This window comes from Pygocentrus nattereri, chromosome 21 (genome assembly GCF_015220715.1).
Source record: "Pygocentrus nattereri isolate fPygNat1 chromosome 21, fPygNat1.pri, whole genome shotgun sequence".
NCBI classification, from domain to species: Eukaryota; Metazoa; Chordata; class Actinopteri; order Characiformes; family Serrasalmidae; genus Pygocentrus; species Pygocentrus nattereri.
Window position 1 is genome coordinate 29962395 of NC_051231.1, and position 19346 is coordinate 29981740.

At 41.1% G+C, this 19346-nt stretch overlaps 1 protein-coding gene across 1 annotated transcript in view; it reads right to left on the minus strand.

The window, feature by feature from the left end:
- The window catches only part of dnah1 (dynein, axonemal, heavy chain 1), a 76770-nt gene that overhangs the window by 20557 nt on the left and 36867 nt on the right, over window positions 1-19346 (minus strand). The window contains exons 44-63 of the mRNA XM_037532010.1: window positions 18196-18369; window positions 16370-16548; window positions 16045-16275; window positions 14509-14705; window positions 11865-12000; window positions 11107-11315; window positions 9858-10029; window positions 9546-9737; window positions 8748-8858; window positions 8472-8657; window positions 7613-7804; window positions 7306-7473; window positions 6886-7077; window positions 6255-6386; window positions 4932-5057; window positions 4210-4329; window positions 3276-3425; window positions 2724-2884; window positions 934-1159; window positions 230-425 (exon numbers count right to left, since the gene is read on the minus strand). Coding sequence (XP_037387907.1) covers window positions 230-425; window positions 934-1159; window positions 2724-2884; window positions 3276-3425; window positions 4210-4329; window positions 4932-5057; window positions 6255-6386; window positions 6886-7077; window positions 7306-7473; window positions 7613-7804; window positions 8472-8657; window positions 8748-8858; window positions 9546-9737; window positions 9858-10029; window positions 11107-11315; window positions 11865-12000; window positions 14509-14705; window positions 16045-16275; window positions 16370-16548; window positions 18196-18369 — 3450 coding nt within the window. The remainder of the gene's footprint in view (window positions 1-229; window positions 426-933; window positions 1160-2723; window positions 2885-3275; window positions 3426-4209; window positions 4330-4931; window positions 5058-6254; window positions 6387-6885; window positions 7078-7305; window positions 7474-7612; window positions 7805-8471; window positions 8658-8747; window positions 8859-9545; window positions 9738-9857; window positions 10030-11106; window positions 11316-11864; window positions 12001-14508; window positions 14706-16044; window positions 16276-16369; window positions 16549-18195; window positions 18370-19346) is intronic.

Genomic DNA, 19346 nt, shown 5'->3' on the forward strand with positions numbered 1-19346 from the left:
GCCTTAAGGAGAACCCTACACAGCTACTTGTGATATTTTAAACACCTGCCTGGTATGTTTACATTAATTATTATGGCTATATTGATTTAAAATAACAATAATGTGGGGTGTTCACCAGACCACTGAGTAACTAAAACATCTACACCACACAAGGGTTAAGTACTGAATAAGCTTCATAACGGCACTCTCAGTGATAGTGATGATGTTAAATATAGGGGGAGAACTCTACCTGCCCGGTCCGAGTTAGCAATGCCAGCCATGAAGATGCCCAGGAACCACTCCAGTGAGTACTGGTACATGGGGTCAACATTGGACAGGTCAGACACACAGAAGAAAAGGATCTGGGCACGTACAGCTACTGGGACGTACTCCAGCCGTGTTGCGTCAATGTCCCGCTCCGTCTCCTCTGCCACCATCACTTTAGCCTGTCATGGTCCATTACATCATTATGAATACACAGCTGAGCACATGCTTACACAGGTCGCCCCTAATCCTACCTACAGGACACATTACAATGCTTTTTAAATGAGAAATTGGAAAAAATCTGAGATTCAGAACTGAAAGGAACTGATCTTGAGTTTTTAGAGATGGACATCTGGTTCCTATCACCATCACTGTGAACAATTCTGACTCTGCAAGTTTCTCTAGAACAGCATTTCACACCAAACCACTCTGAATAACTCTGTTAACATCTCGGCCATTTAATTGGATTTTTTGAAACATCAGTGGATTCTGCTTTGATAGAACATATCTACCTTAAATACTGGTTTCATAGTACTTACAGATGAATACACAGTAGTTACTGGATAATAAGCCACAGTTTAATTAGTGACCTCACGCGGCCATCGAGAAATCATTGTGACTTTGGATGGCTGCCTAGGTGAAATAATGAAATGGTTTAGGCTGTAGCTTCACTGTATTTTGTGGACTGACCTGGATCTCTCCAGCTTTTAGCTTGGAGGCACCAAGCACACGGATGAGCTCCTCATCGTCCACAGGGTTTCCCTCAGACGAGCTGAGGCGGAGCAGGATCTGATCCTCGATCTCCTTCAGCTCCTGCTTCATGTGGGCGTTACTCACAATCAGCTGGTTCTTCGCCTCTTCTAGATCAGGCCTCTCTTCTGCTACCACCCGGCCCAGCAGCTGGTCCTCCAATCCACTGGACACCACAATTACAGTTGCCATAAACAAGGAGCAGAGGTCTTTGACCATAAAATGGGTTGACATTCATATGTACTGATATACATGGGTTTGTAGAACAAGAGGGTGTCAATCCTTTAATCCTTTGATTTGAGGTAGGCCATAGAGAGGTCTAATGTACTCAAAAGGGGCACTTTTGGAGTGAGGAGCTCAGTGAAAGTGGGTCAGAATTAGTCAAAAGGCCTCATTATGGTATGATTATTGATCAGGGATCATATCCAAAGATGTTTACCAAATTTTGGTCAGATTGACCTTTTGACCTTTGTATAATAAGTCTTTAACAGTAAAATTTTTGACATAACATGTAATTAGAAAGTTGTTTATGTGAGTGAATGGAGTCAAATGCCACCAACTGTATGTCAGTAGACCTTGTAATAACATTATAATAGCATTTTTATTGGTTTGTAAGTGTTCTTGACTGCTGAAGTGCCACCTTAAGTCCAATCTGGACCAAAAAAGGATGACACCGTTAGAGTGTCAACTTGTAAAAGTACTCATAGTTTGGAGAGGATCTGACCAATGACTATTGAGTTATAGCAAATCAAGCTAGCAATACAATGACCGCAGTAATTAATTGAGTGATCCACACGACACTGAGTAGAAAATTCAACATGTTTTTGATAATTATTTACATAGAGAGGCCAAAGAGTTATTCTAGCCCAATTTCACCAAGACTGAGTAGAGACTAGTTCAAAAAGTATAGTTTTCGAACGATTACTAAAGACTGTGCAGTTTTGTAATAACATGCATTTGCAAAATTGTTTGGCATAACGTACTACAATTGATTCACGTGAGTTGGCTGTCAAATTTGTAATAATGTAGTAAAAACATGTAATAATAGGTTTATTTTTATGAATAGCACCCCCCAGTGGTCAAATTTTTTGAAACTTGACTGATTGTTAGGAAGTGGCTACACGTAGACACCACTGACTAAATAAATGTATATAGTTATAGTGTATATAGTATATATATAGGTGTTGTGGGACCATTTTTCTGTCAATTTGTGCATTTAAGACCTTCATTATTCATATAGTCATATGGTTATAGTCATATGCATATAGTTATATGCAAAATTTAGGTGCCCCTGATTAAATTATGCATTTTCATGATTTCCACAGAGAAAATAAGTTAACAGATCCTCTACAGAGGCCTCCACTCCTCTACACGTCTAAGCACAATTACTGTTAACTTGCTGAATATAACGTGTTGAAAAAAAACCTGTTATGTGCAAAAGTTATGCCATAAGTTTAACATCATTTACTAAACATAATACTGTACAAAAGTTTTAGGAACCTGAGAAAATTCGATTAGAAAAGCTAAGTAGTAAATCTTGGCAAAACTTTGTTGTCTACTTTTTTCAAAATAATAATTCTTGTTGCTTTAACTGTCTTCATGTTTGCTTGTGCTTATTATTATGCCATTTAGTGTTTTAACAGGTAAAATGGTTTTAATCAGTGTACTTTGGTGCATAAGACAGCGCTGTTTATCAGTCAGCCGTCAATCAACGAACAGTTGCACTGTACCTGGGTGACAGTGTGAAGTTGATGAGAGTGACCTTGGTGGATATCTCAGGTGAATAGTGAGGATTGGGCAGTTTGGTGGTGATGTACATCTTGAAGTCATCGTGATAGGGAATAACAGCATCTCCCAGCTTCAGTACTGTACTGCCCTGCTGCTTATATGTCTGAGCAATACATACACACATTAGCACAATCACTGAAACTGAACCAGAATCATCTTTCAGGAATAAACAGTGATGTTGCTGAAAATGATTTCTCCTCATTAAACTAATACTCTGCTGTGAAGAATGTTGACATTTATGATGTTTTAGATCCAGCACTGAATTTGTGGAGTGTCTTCAGCTTGTCAGGTGTCTTTTTGCTAATTGTCTACCTTTCTGCCAACTGTCTATCTGTCAAAGATAAAATTCTTTTATTATTTTTTTCCTTTTGCATATGGAGAAGCTTCATTGATGTACAGGGAACATTTCTGCCTTTAGAATTTGGATTTGTGCAGGTCTTACAGAGCAGGGGTGAAAAAAGAAGCCAAATGGAGTTATTAAAGGAGGTGTGTACCTGTCTCAGCAAAACAGGGTCCAGTGCTGGGTCCAGCTCCTCTCCCACGTTCTCCAGCAGGCAGGGCTTTCCGAAGCGAATAGCGTTTTCCAAACTTCGCAGGAAGTCTCGGTCACTCAGCTTCATCACATCCAATCCATTATCACGCTCCTGCAGAAAGAAAGAGCCCAACAATGGATATATACACACACACACACACACACACACACACACACACACACACACACACACATACACACATATATATATATATATATATAATATACACACTATATTGCCAAAAGTATTCATCGTCTGCCTTCACACGCATATGAACTCGAGTGACATCCCATTCTTAATCCATAGGGTTTAATACAATGTCCACCCTTTGCAGCTATAACAGCTTCAACTCTTCTGGGAAGGCTTTCCACAAGGGTTAGGAGTGTGTTTATGGGAATACCCCTCAGCATCCGCTGACCCCGCTCTGTCATTTTACGTGGCCGACCACTTCGTGGCTGAGTTGCTGTCGTTCCCAATCTCTTCCACTTTGTTATAATCCCACTGACAGTTGACTGTGGAATATTTAGTAGTGAGGAAATTTCACGACTGGACTTGCTGCACAGGTGGCATCCGATCACAGTACCACACTGGAATTCACTGAGCTCCTGAGAGCGACCCATTCTTTCACTAATGTCTGTAGAAGCAGTCTGCAGGCCTAGGGGCTTGGTTTTATCCTGTGGCCATGGAAGTGATTGGAACACCTGAATTCAATAATTTGGATGGGTGAGTGAAAACTTTTGGAAATATAGTATGTGTACACATACTATATATATATACACATATATATATATATATATATATATATATATATATATATATATATATATATATATATATATATATATATATAGTTGTGATGTGATGGGGATGGATATTCATTCATTTTAGCTATTACCATGTTCTTAATCCACTTGTTGGCCTGGCCCTGAGGGTCAATGAACAGAGACCAGCGCTGTGAGTACTGACTGATGACACCATTCTCAACAGAGAGATTATCCTTCGGCAGCCCTGAGATCTATACATACACACACACAGGGACACATACAAAGACAGCAGGACAGGAAAAACACTTCAGTAGTACAGCAATGGCAAACTCATCTTTCTCGGTACTGTGCACTGTAAAAAAATTCAACTTCAATTTGTTGACCTATGTAGCATTTTTGGGACCTGAACAAAGACTTTGAGAAATATTGGTTTAAAATGTTCGTTAGTCCATCATAACCTGTCCTAGTACTAAAAACACATGAACATAAATTTTCATGGTTTGTAATTACACTTTAATTTATTTGTGTATTACATAACATTTTGAGTTAACTGAACAACAAATAGGCAGTTATCAGAAACATAATCTGTGTCTTACATTCTGCTATGTAAACTTCTTATCTGATGTTCAGTGAACCTAGAAGTTTAAGTCACCCATTCTACTTACTTTTTAAACTTAAAACACCACATCTGTTGTACAGCGTGTTAAACACTTTTGGACACAGAAACCTAAATGATTTCAGGTGCTCCCAAGTGGCGTTTCAGGAGATCATGGGTTTGATAATGGAATTCGAGCTCTGTGTAAGAGGAAGATTAACTGAATGTTATTTAGGAACATGTGTGTTTGTTTGTGACCTGCCAGGAGCGGATCTTGACTTTGTCTCCGAGAATGTTGATGAGGTTAGGTTCAGCCGTGTGAGGGACCTGCTGCTCCTTAAAGCCACGCAGCCACTCCTCGACCATCGCTGCCCTGTACTCGCCCTGAGGAACGCAAAAAACAGACATAAGGTGTGGCTCAAATAGCTACGAGTTCAGGGAATCTACCATTTTCTAGGGTCTCCTTAAGCCCAAATTGTTCACTGTGCCCTGAAACATTCGCTCCTGAAAGTTTCCAGCTCGGCATTCTGAAAGGTTTAAAAGGGAAGACACATGCTGTTTGTTAGCTTACTTGCCTCTCTACATCAAAAAATAAGGTATGTTTAATTTTCACACTTAAATACATGAATAAAAAACATCTGTGTGAATACTAATATACTTTTTTTTGTTGCAGAAAGACACTTGTCATTATCCATTTTCTACTAACTTCATAGCAAAGTTCATAGCGACCTGTTAGCTACTTAGCCTACCAGCTGCATTTGTTTCTGATTTAATTTTACTGTTATGCTCGTGGTAAATTCGGTCCCTGGTGACACCACAGTCATCCTGGGCCAGGAATCCAATACAACCTTCTAAAAACTGCATAAATGGGTTTTAAGAAGACATTTGGGGAAATGGTTGGTAAATGAAGTCTATTGTTCTCAAAAATGTAAAGGTCACAAATAATTTGCAGAAAGCTGTAAAAATAAAATATTTTTTTCTAAAACAAACAGAGCTGTAGATGCTTCTTAATAACTGAGAACGTTGTAACCAATGAGAATTAAGTTCTAATAAAATTAATATTTGCATTGCAAAAGCCGTGGCCAAATCTCAGGGCGCACAGTTATCTGCTCATTCAAACTCTCTGACAAAATCTCCTCCCCCTTTAAAAAGTGGCAGAACCCCATGAACCTGCAGGTTTGAAACACTGACACTGCTCACGTAGTGCTGAAAGGTAGGTTTAGTTTGTTAGCCAATGACCCAGTTTTCGTTTTGAATTTTGCAGCTGCACTTGCACACCTTTTTTCAGAACGAATACATTTTGACCCATCGCTTTTGGAGATTAAGTTAAGATTACATGATACTTTTTTGATCCCACAACCGTGGAAATTCCACCTCTGCATTTAACCCATCCATGAAGTGAAACACCACATACACACTAGTGAACACACACACTAGGGGGCAGTGAGCACACTTGCCCGGAGCGCCCACGACTGCCCCTGTGGTGCCACTTTTGAATGATGCATCAGAAACACCCACAGGCTTGCACATGCACATGCATACACAAAAAAACACACGGACACAGGCCATGTGTCTACTCACAGTAAAGGGTCCGAGGTAAGCTACATATCCTGCAGACATCAGCACGTCTCCAGATACATTATCCACCAGATACTCCAAATGCTGCACTGCCTCGCTCCAGCGCACTTTCTCATCAGCCAGCCCACCAATCAGCTACAACACACGTACATTTGTGGATAAACACTGATAATAATACTTCATACAGGTACATGCTACACAGTTTGTTTATGTATTTGTATTTCTGTGTACTGACTTACAAAAGTGACATTGTACAGGGGATCTGTAGAGTTATGCACATGAAGATGGACAGCTATACATCTATTCACTCATACATGTTGTATGAGTGAAATGGACAGCTATACGGTGATTTGGACAAATGCTTTTTGTACAGGTGTTTTAGACAAGTATATGTTGTACATATACCTGTCTACACACAGAGAGGTGTGTGCTGCACAGGTAATATGGACAGCTGTATGCCATACAGGTGATCTGGACATGGAATGCTGTGTGGGAGATTCGCACAGGTATATGTTGTACAAATAATGTGGACGGATATATGCTGTGAGAGAAACTTGGATAAGTGTTTGTTGTACATGTGATTTGAACAGGTGAATGTTGTGTAGGTGGTATAGGCAGATTAGGCACCACTCACCTTGTCTGCTCTGATCAGTCTGCCCTCACACAGCTGGCACTTGCTGTCCAGTTCATCCCGTTTGGCCAGGCAGTCATGATATTTAGCTTGTAGTGCGGCAATGCCCTCCTCCACCGCCGCCAGCTTCTTTTTGGCCTCATCCAGAATACGCTGTGTTACAGCCAGGTCCTCCTGAGCCTCAGCAAGCGCCTGCTACTCTCACACAAATGCCAACGCACATTAATGTTTACACAACATCATTGTCAAGCAGCCTTTTTCAATAGTGACACAAATGCTGCAATTTTGATTTCTGTGCTGCAGGGGGCAGCATGGTGCTGAGTGCTGTGTCTAAATCAGATCTTTAGCAGGCCGCACAAGAACTAGGTCCCTAACTTAGTTGCTTCATGCTATATGGTGGCATGAAAAAACAAAAGTTCTTACCCGTTTGGGCTCAACAGCTTTGGCCACAAAATGGTAGACATGCATGGCTCGCACCCACTGACAGATGGACGTGCAGGCTTTGGATACTTTGGCTATGGAGGCTGGCTGGAACTCCTCGTTGTCTATGTAGGGCTGCACCAGCTTGATCACAGAGTCTGGGATATTGTCCTGTAGAAAACATTTGACAAGTAATAATTAAACGAGCAACATTTTCACCTGTACTTCTTTGTATTAGTGGTCTAAACAGGTCTCTGAGGAGGTTTATTGTGAACTCAGTTTAAAATATGCGTGTAAGTGTAACTTTGACCTTGTCAAACTTGAAGAGACCCTCCAGGAATTTGCCGGGGTCCTGCAGAAGACCCTTGCCGGGCTCCCAGTAGTCATCCACTTTGGTGCCAGGCTTTTCTCCGGCCACTTTCTTAGGCTTGATGCCTTTCATAATGCAGACCGCCTCAATGACCAGCTTCACTCCCTGAGGAGGCCTCTGCATCGCCCTCACCTGAACAACACCGCACAGACACGCAAGACTATGAGAAAAATACTGTACTATACTGCAAATGTCGATTGGTACCAATTTATAAAAGTGCAAATATGGAACTTTTCTGTGTCAGTACTCAAAATGAGTGAAAATGACTGAAACTGGTGCTTTAATTTGCAAATAAAACACCATAATTTAAAATAAGGAGCCATCTGTGGTGAGTTATTCTTAACACACAGTGCATTCCGAACCCTAAGTATGTTTTGTCACAAAAGCCGTTATCGTCCATTGCAAATTCACATTTTACAACAGAAACGGCCAGTATCAGAAACGGCCAGTATCAGAAACGGCCAGTATCAGAAACAGCCAGTATCAGAATCGGTCAGTATCAGAATCGGTCAGAATCGGTCACAATCAGTGTGCAGTATTCAGGTGAGGTGACGCAACACTGCTGTAAACTGTTTTAATCAGAATCTCAAACGGCTCCCTTCTCCCTACATAGTGCAGCACGTAGGTCTTAAAATAATGGCTACTGTATCTAAACACAGCACAGTACGTCTAACGAAGAGCCGCTTTGGATTCAGCCATGTGTGCACAATTCATACTGGACTTAAAGCACAATATTTGGGTGTTCATCTACTCCTCCGTGTAACCACTGATGTCTCCCTGCTCAAATGTTTGACTTCACCTCAATGACATCGTTCTTGTTGAGGGATTTTAGGCTGGTCAGCGCAGCATCCAGTGCGGGCAGTGCTTCATCTAGATCTTTCTGGGCATCTGCAGCCATGGCTCCGGCTACCCTAGCCTTCTCAGATGCTTTGGCTTCCTCAGCCTGCACTGCAACACGAGTCTCCTCCGCAACCACTGTGTCTTCCTAAACAAACATGCAGATGTACAATGACCTTTGGTCATGCTTTTCCATGTTTAAGGTGGATGTGTTGAAATAGAAGTGTGTGAGTAATGCCTTGATTTTCTCCATAGTGATGACAGTGTCTCTGGCTGCTTCTTCCAGGAGAGGCCGCATGGTCTCCAGCTCCTCCTGCATCTTACTCACGTCCTCAGCTGTGCTCAAGAGCTGCGCACACACACACACACACACACACACACACACACACACACACACACAAACAGCCAAATCACCAAAATAGATGTTAGCCAAAAGAGTAAGTGACTCAAATCTGTCATCATCAGCAAACAGACTAACAAGCAGAACGAGCCTTCACTGTGAAAATAATTAACCCTTAGCTCTCATGTGTTCATTATTAGAGCGAGACGAAGGCAAAAAAGGTGACATGCATTTCTTTTCCAGCGTTTACAGGCTTTCGCTCCTGTTCAGCGCTGCTGCCATGGTAACACTGGATGATGGCGCAAGGGCAGTGGAAAGAAAGCACATGAATTCCGATCTGGACACTCACATTAAGGTCGCATGGCAACAAATCAGATAGGTATCCGATGTAGGACCACATGTGTCCACACAGCCCTGAAAACATCAGATCTGAGTGACATTAGGGGCAAAAAATCGGATTTGTGCCACTTCAACCTGGTAATGTGAACATAGCCATAATTACGCTGATGAGAAGCACTGCTCATATGAAATGAAACCCCAAAAGCTATTTGAGTGTTAACAGCCCCCCCTGAGGAGAATATTCGGCCTGCTACACGTGAGTGAGTGGATGTGTTACAGAGGAGAACAGTGGTCAAGGATCCCAAGCATCTGGGGTTAAAAATCTCTAAGCATTCCAAAACCTTTTCTCCCTCTCACCTTGTCCAGACCGGTCTTCATGCGCTGACGAGCCCCGTGCAGTTCCTGCTTTTTGTGGCCAATCAGAGCAGAGAAGATGCTGAGCAGCTCCAGGTAGCTCTTTGGTGTGACGTAGTTGTAGCGTGAGAGTTCAGTTCGGTACTGCTCACACTTACGGGCCACCATCTGGTGGATCTCCATGCACATCACTGTCTAGAAACACAGGTATACATACACAGAAATCAACAGCTGAGTAACACATTAATAAGTTTATAGTCTACTTGCTGTATGTTTTGTGCGCTCACACACACAAGCATGCACACTTTCCCTCACCAGGCCATTGAGGGCAGCAGGGCTGGCCTCCAGCTCGGGAAGTTCGTTGAGGAAGGACACTGCCACAGACTGCAGTGCCTCCTGTGGCCAGGCACTGAACCAGTCGATGGTGCAGCAGGTGACCAGAGAGGGGAACTGGCGAAGCCTCGCTCGGAAAACCTCCCCTATCGGACTGCAAGGAAAAGTACAAAACTTAAAAGCCTGAGTAAAACTAAATCCAGGTATTCTTTTCAAAGTAGGTTAATCTTGCTTTTGTGGGTGCATACATAATATGTCCTGTGAATGCAATGCTCACAAAAAAATTCTCTTCTTACGACGTAAACTGGGCACTCCTAATCTTGGGTATCGCTTAAGTAAGCAGTGCCCAAACCAATCACAAGGTGGATGAGGCTTGTCCTCACAACGCTTTAACAAAATACTACTTCACTACAATTTTACTCTGTTAGAGAGAAAAAGCAAACCACCAAGCGAAAGCTAACCTGGCAGTCATAAAAGAGCTATCAAGTTTACTCAACTGTCTAGCTGTCACCCATCTATTGTCTGTCTGTCCATCATGAATAAGACGTTGTTATATAAATGCTGTTTACAATACATGAATAATAAATAATATTCATTATTATATAATAATAAATAATGTTTTCAAGTGAGTCATGGACACAGCGAGGGTGATCTGCATAGGTAGAGCTCATTTCACTCATTTATATCTGCTTGCACTGTTGTGTTTCAATCTGCTGCAGCGATGTAGCAGGATGGAAATATTGGACTGAGGGATGTCAATCACACATGCTCATTAGAATATTAGGACCCCACCCAGACAGTTCTCAGATTGATCTGACCAGCATTTTAAAGCGGAATTTTACCATATTTATAGCTTGTTTTTCCCATTTGTATGGATAATGATGCATTATATAGTGTCAGAAACCAAGTTAGCAAGTCTATTTGAGATTACCTGACAATTCTATGCAGTGTGAGGCAAGTGTGTGATAATTTAGCCATGCAGTTAGCACCATGATTGTCTGTGGATATAAGCTTCCTCCGCTTTCCTTATCAGCTACATTAGCCCTGTACTTTCAGTACAAAACTAAGCAAGCAGACCTCAGACACCAAACATGTGCTATGATATGTGATAATGTCTCAGGTGGAAATTTTACAAATTTCAGTTTTAACTGAACTGTTCCTTTAAGTAGAGACCTCAAAATGAACAGCTACAACTGCACTCTAACTGCACTCTGTGGGCTTTTTTTCTGACCTCATGCACAGCACGGTGTGGATGTTGCTCCGGACTCTCTTGACGTAGGCAGCCATGAGATTGGCTTTGGTGGGCTGCTGGGCGAGGTCCTGCACCACAGGCTTCATAGCAGTCAGGATTCTGTCCTGCTCCTCTCCAGTGTACAGATTCGGCACGTCGCCCGAGTTGAGGATGTTATTAATGTCCTCCAGGAACGACTCGCTCTTAATCTGAAAGCCAGCAACCAAAAAAGAATCTGTGTGTTCGAAAGCACTTAAAGGGGAATTCCACCACTTTTTCAAAATTTCTGCACAATTAAATGGTTAAAATATAAACAAAGTCATTCAGAGTGGTTTGGTGTGAAATGCTTCATTCTAGAGACATTTGCCGAGCCAGAATTGTTTACAGTGGTGGTGATAGGAACCAGATGTCTGATAGAGTTTAATGCCTCTAAAAGGTCCACTTACAGAATGTTATTGCATAAAATGATTAATCAAGTGTTTGTAAGTATAAGATATATTATGATTTAACTTTGATAAAAATATTGTGTTTGTTCACATTTTGCCATTGACTGTATACAAATACAAAGCTATTAATACAGAATTTAAACTGCTTATAAATGTAATTCATTACGCAGCTAATAACAATAAATAAGCACACAATGTTCATTAGATATACACCACAGGGACAAGAATACCTGTAGGCTTGTAAGAGCTAATCTCAGCTGTCTCACTTGTGTGTTGATGATGTATCCACAGGAGTGATGATGTTAATCTCACCTGCGTATCGACAAACAGGAACGTGATCTGAACGTTTTGCAGACCGGCCTTCATCATGATGCTCTTAATGTCCTCCCTCCATTCTGCTGTTCCATAGTTCTTAGACAGCTCAATCTGGAAGCACTCGTAGTCAGATCTAATGAGGCAACGTGAAAACAACAATAACAACAACAGCAACAACAGAACAACATGACAGAAAAACAACACATCAGTCAAGCATCACTCTGACAGCAGATACCCATAAAGATTTCTAATTAGCAATGTGCCTTCTAGCCCTTTTTCACATAAATAATGTATCATCTTTCTCCAAAAATTGAAATATTAAGAGTAGAAAAAATGTTCTCAATATGATTGTGTGTCGAGGGGGAATTCCACCATCATTTCAAAATTTCTACAACAATTTAATGCTTAATTAAACACACATTCGGAGTGTTTTGGTGTAAAATGATCTGTTCTAAGGAAACTTAACAAGACAGAATTGTTCACAGCGGTGGTGACAGGAACCATCCAACGCCTTTAAAGCTATCAGCTATTATATGAAATGGTTAGGAATACACTGCCTGAAGTCAGAGGTACTGTTTTACAATAGTTTTGAGATGAGCTTTTACCCAGAAATGTATTTTTACAACCCTTTTATGGAAGAGAGGCACGCGTAAGGGAAAAATTTACCCAAAGAAACTTTATTTTTTTCCGATTTATGACAGATTTGTCACCATCACCATCATCACTACTCATGGAAACCCAGATGGTGTTTTCACTGGTGGTTTTGGATAGTAAATAAAATGGCTATATACATAGACATTAACTCTTGGTTCCCATCACCACCAACAAAAAGAAATCAGAATTGGCAAGTTTCTCTACAAAGAAACACTTCATACCAAACCACTCTGCAGAAATGTAGAAAAAACGGTGGAATTTCCTTTTACTGTAATGCCAATTATTTTTTATTCCAAGTCTTTTGGAACTATTTCTGGTGCATTCGTCATGAAATGTTTATATGATGTAAAAAGAAGTCGCCGTTTTTAAACGTTGTCCAAAAATAACAACCAGAACATTGTAAGTGGTGTTTTAAATGCATTTAAATGCATTAAGCTGTGCTTTAAATGCGAGTTTAGGCATTTGCTGTTGAAATAATGTAACTAACTGCACATCTGTGGACCATGAACGTTCAGTTCTAGATAACTTCAATCCTAACAGAAGAACCTCAGTAAATTAGAGGTACAGAAAGCCTCTAATTCACTCTAGCTTTTGTACTCAATGTTGGCAGTATAATAGCAGATATGTTCATGCTAAGCTGCCCCATTCCTGAACACTGACCCCACCACATGTCTGTAATGTGGTGGGAGAGGCTGAGAAAAATCTATTTCCTGTGTGGTATAAGTTGATAGTATGCATGGAGGGGGGTGTCTTTGTGCTCATGAGGGTCCTGTCAGATGCCACCTTTAATGTTCAACATGTGTGCCCACATTGTAAGGTCTCTGAACTGCACTCCTTCGGTTGCACTGCTTTATATTATTTATGACTCATAATGAAACTCACTGATGGCTTCAATTTCACACGAACAGCTTTGTACTCAGCATAATGACTGGCTGTGGACTCTGCATGCTCAGATATAGAACTTCATAATGATAGTATGGTCTGCTTCATACTGTGTGGTCAATATGCTTCTGCGCTGAGGTTACACAATGGGGGTCCTCTTGTAACCGCATAAGTGGTCTGACTCTAGATTAGTAAGTGTGCTGACTAGGCTTGGCCAATGTTTCTAGGAATGGTTATGGCAAAAATTACTCCACCAAATCACCTCATCAAAATTTCTCCCTCATCCTTAATGTAGACAATCAACCAAGAAATGACTGGTGTTTGAAACCTGTTTCTTTAGTTTTGCGTTGGAGCTACAACACCACAGCATCTTGGTTGGGGGCAGATTTACTAAGAGTGTCTACTAACACTTACAGCCAATGGGTTACTAACAATTTCCAAGTAAATGGAAACAGACAGAGCTTTGTATGAAAGCCTGCTTCTGCCCGGTAGAAAGGAAAAATAGTTTTTATTCCTCCGTTTAATGTTCAAAATGTGACTTGTTAGGTCACCATAGTGCTTTATTTTCTCAAGATTTTGACTTTGTCAAAATCGAAAAGTATTTTCAGTGTCGTGTAGGATTGGACAGTTAACCAGCCTAGCGTGGCCAGGAATGGGACAACGCATATATGTAGAGAAATCCTGCCAATCAATTAACATAAAATGAAAACAATCATTTAATGAGCATATAAAAATATGTAGCAGCAAAGCATCGAAAATGTATAAAGTTTAAAGTAGTTCTAAACAGACGCAACTAAACATGTGAACAACGTGTAAATTGCTTTCTTGTAGGTTACAGAAACAGCAGAGTGTGCAGAGTCAGATATTGAAAATAAAGCCAAATAAAATCAAGCCAAATAAAGTCTCAGTCATTTTAATTCAGGACTAATGCAGATGGGAATCATCTACGTAGGACTTCAGGCGGGGTAAAACTCAAGATATCCTGACGATAGGGCCAACGATTAGATAGCTGCAACGCTGTCGAGCCCCCCGTTCCACAGACTCCATAGCAGAACCATTTAAACAGCCCGGTCCTACTGTGGAGAGGTGTGTGTGTGTGTCTTACATGTGTGTGGCGAGTTTGGTGAGGGACTGGCGTCCACTGCCTCCGACCCCCAGCAGAAGAGCGTTCCCCAGCGGCTGCCGAAGGATCCGGCTGATTCGACACACGTGCTGGATGGCGTCCATGAAGAGCACCAGCTTCATCTTAGTGGTGCTGACCTGATTATAGTCCTCCATATACTCCTCCATCACCCGTGCCAGCTGCAGGAGAGAGAGAGACAGAGAGATGGGGGGAGAGTCAGCCTTTACAGGGCTACTCAAAGCAGTGCATACACACATTCTAGCATGTTTTTTTCCTTCTTTCCTTGAGTACTAATACTTCTTTCATTATTATTACTGTTGGAAAAATGTTTTGATGGATGAGAATAATTTTGATTTAAATGAGAAGCGTTATGTTTAGAGAAAGGAAAACACTGCATTCCAGAATAAATAACTTATGCCATCTGTGAAACACGGTGGTGGCAGCATCACGGTTTGGGCCTGTTTTGCTGCATCTGGGCCAGGATGGCTTGCCATCATTATTCCCGTTTACATGCAGACTAATGATCCGTTAATAACTTGACTAATAGCTCAATTGGAATAGAGTACGTCTTAGTTTACATGGTCTACTCCATTCCGAAGACAATTTCTATCCGATTGAACGTGTAAAAGTTTACACCATTCAACACGTCGGGAGCAGAAACTGGTCTACAGAGGAGACAAAGTTTATGCTCTGAGCTTTAAAAGACGGCGGTGGGACAGACGTAAAGCTTATGTGTCCCAGAACACGACGGCTTCCTCTCGGCCTTCTTTAATAAGGACATGTGAAGGGCGTTTTTCCATCGGGTTGTTGAATAGAGTGAGCATAAACACCTCAGTCTGAATCTGTAATCGGAATGCATTCATTCGGAATAGGCAAAAATCTTTGCATCTAATCACAGCCAGTGATGGAACAGTAAACTCTGAATTAAAACTGCTTTAAACTACACTTAAAAAGCTGGTTCTTCAAGGGTGCGTTAGTAAAGAAAATGGTTCTATATAGATCTATAAACACTCAAAGAACCCTTTACATTATGAAATGGTTTTTTGCATCGTGAAAGCGTTCTTCAGATTGACCAAGAATGTGCTGTAGATGCAAAGTGTTCTTTATAGCACAAAAAAGGTTCTTCTATTATTACAATGTCAAGCTTGTAACAACAGCAGAACCCTTTATGGTGCTACACAGAACCCTTTTCAAAAAGGTTCCATAGAATTGTAGACAAAATTCTCAATCAATCTGAAGAAACCATGGCGCAAAGAATTCTTTCGATCATGCTTTGGGTCCTTTGAGTGTTCAAGGTTCTACACAGAACCAATTACAAGTACTTTACTAAAGAACCCTTGAAGAAACATCTTAGTGTAGATGTCAGTGTGTTATGTCAGCTGTTGGAAACTTGCCTTGCTGACTTTTTAAAACTCTAAAAAAAAATCACTGCTGTCTTCTGGACTTTTTGCCTGTAATGTACACAGTAATAGATGAAGAGCAGATGTTTAAATAAAGCAGACAGTGAAGCCACTCCACCTTCTCTCTGTCCTCAATAAGCTGGTAGACTTTGCTGTCAGTTCCAGGGACCATGAAGTCTCCAAAGAGGAGCGGCTGGTGGGGCACAACCTCCTGAAAGCTGCAGCCAAACTCCTGGATATACTGCTGGAGGAGCTGGTCAAACCAGTCTCTGTCCTCGGCACTGACCAGCCGGTCCTGGAACACACGGCAGCTCTCGTGGTACCACAGCTGCAGCAGCTGGACTTTATCCTGAGGGAACCACACAGGCAGCAATGCTTATCACTGTAAATGCATAAGCCATATGCAATGTGTTTTTCAATACCATTCTGTCTTGGTTACAGACCTCTATCTTCCCAGCCTCAGCCATGAGCAGGCCCTGGAAGACCTTGGAGAGGTCACGCAGGTTAAAAGTGTAGTGGGACTTGGTAGGGGTGGGCAGGAGACCACTGGTGATGGTGGAGTAAACTTTAATGGTGGCGTCCACCAGAGGCTCGTTCAGTGGAAACAGATGAGGAACCTTTTCTGGAAAAAACAGATGGAAGAAAGAGAGTACTGGCATTTCTTGTTCATTAATCTGAAAGAGTCTAAGTCAAAACTGCTAATAACCAACAACCAGATGTTGAGGAGGAATCGATAATTACATGATTAAGATGTGAACAAGTCATTCAGAGTGAAATGAGTCAAATGCTCTGTTCTAGAGAAACAGACAAAACCAGAATTGTTCACAATGGTGGTGACATCAAAGCTACATTCACATTACAAGCCTCGCTGCTCAAATCCAACTTATTGCTCAAATCTGATCTCTCCGAGATCGATCTCATTAACTGATTCAAATCTGTCATCAGCATTAAGGCTACATGGCCACGAATCGAACAATCTAGGACCAAAAGTGGCTCAGGCTGGATTTTAAAAGATCAGATTTGTCCGTGCAGCTCTGAAAATGTCAGATCTGAGTCACATTAGGGCAAATAATCAGATTTGTGCCACTTAAAATAATGGTTATGAATGTGCTGCCTCAAGCCTGAGACATTATGTGATGACAGTTTTGAGAGGGTTCTGGCCGAAACTGTATAAGTTTTAAGTGCATTAATAGCAGAGAGGTACATGCAGGATGATGTATGGAGAAAGTCCACAAAGAAATCATATTTTTTCTGATTCTTCACTACATATAAAAACTCAGAAGATGTGAGGTTTATTCGTTCTTCTGGGTGGTAAATAAAAGTCAGTATTTTCTACACAATTAACCATTTCACATCAAAACACTCCAAGTGACTTTGTTTACATCTCAACTCATTGAACTACGCAGAAATTTCTCTGACTCCTTTCCTCTGTCTCTCTCCCTTTCTCTCGCTGTCTTTGTTATATACAGTCATCCATGCCCAGTGTCAGGGGATCACTTAGTGGGGCGAAGCACCACCGACTAATCATCATGTCCCACTAAACCCACTAGTTTGTGGTTGCTTCTACAGTGGCTGCAAAACATGGAACTAAAGGAGTAGTAGCAGCTCGTGCCTGGTATAAAGACTACATGGATTAACGTGCAGTGCATCACTCTGTATCAGCTGTACTGTAGGCTGCAGGAAGATAAATCAGCAGAATTGGATAGATCTTTGGTGATTTGCTGTAAATATTTTCTTATATAAGATTTGCTGTAAACTCTCTCCTGAATGTAGGACAGACCTACCATATATTCCTCACTCTGTATTAAACTGGATTTTTATTTATTTATTTTATTAGCTGTTTTCTGAAATCCCACTCATGATTTAGTTGGGGCACTGGGTCTCATCTCACTCCCTATGCTCTAACTTACTGCCTGGCTCCTTTTTACTAATGTTGCCATCTGCAAAAGAAAAGAAAGAAAGCAAAACAACATTTAACATCTGGAACATGAACATAGCTGAAATTTTGCATGATTGCTTAAGTTAAACTTGCATTTTGTTTTCCATGGAAATTCATGAAAGAACCTTGCAGGTTTGAGGTGATTAACCAGTAAACAAATTGAATGTCTTCTTGTGCCACCCATGCTTGTGTTGTACCACTCCAAATACATTTAAAGAAACAGACACTGACCAGTGCATTGTACAGTATCATCCCCCCCAAAAAGGGCACTGAAATGGACTGAAACACTCCCCTCTTAACTAAGACGCTCTAAACATGCCCTCAACTCACCCATCCAGTTGCCCAGGATGGTGGAGAAGATTCTCCTCTTGCTGGAGTCCTCCATCTCAGTGAAGGAGAGGAAGTTGAAGTGGCGTGTGAAGCGCTGTGTGATGGGGTTCCTGCCACCGCCGGGGGGGCCCATGGCACACGCAAAATTGATGTCCACCAACTGCTTAAATGTTCCTGGAGAACAGAGATACTCACATTAGTCTGACTCCTCTAACTTCCAAGCAAAAGAGAATGCGTGCTCAGTCAATTCATCTGGTTAAACTAAATGAGCACATTTTCTTAAAATGCCTAGATTTGTGCAAAAGTAGAGATACAGCATGATAAAATAGATCATGTCTAGCTTGATGTGCTTTCCTACATGGCTAAACAGAGTTAAAATGCCCATGTTTTACATTTGTCTTGCATTTTATTCCATTTTTATTTTTATACAACCATTTTCCATCTTCTCTTTATCCCTTAGAATTAAACAAGCTGATTTTGTTACTGTGCCTTTAAGACAGATACATGCAAATAACCTCTGTTCTGACTGGCTGGCCTACACAGTGCCTCATTCAAAAAGCAGTTTATAGAACAAATTGTTGAGTTTGGACTAAAATCCACAGGACTGTCAGGAAAAAAATAACTTTGGTTAAAAAATGTGAAAGGGGTGTTTTTGGTTGTGAAAAAAACACATTTATTGTCTTTGAAAAATTCTCATCATGGTGGTGACATCACAGCCATGATGAATTTCGAATCGAATGTTTTTGCAGCTTAGTTTGCATATATGGGCTGCATGGACTGGGGTGGGAACAGTCCACATTGGAACTTTAACATTTACATTCCACATCAAACCCTTTCCATGATATGGGCACTTTAACTCCTTACAATCCCAGGCTTATTACAAACTAAAGCTTATTACTTAGTAACTACTTGCTCTACAGTGCAAACTGAATGAGTTATTCTTAGAAGTGTGTGCCGGTGGGTCTTGGCCATTTAAGGGGTTTACTGTGAGTGAATGTGCATGTACAGTACATGCAAGATTGTATGCATATGTGACATTAAACATGAATGTAGTTCAATAGGGTAATATGTCGAGCTTTTTATTACTGCCAGTTTTTAAATGTGGCTCTAATTGTACATACCTGTATGTGAAAATACTGTGATACACATCT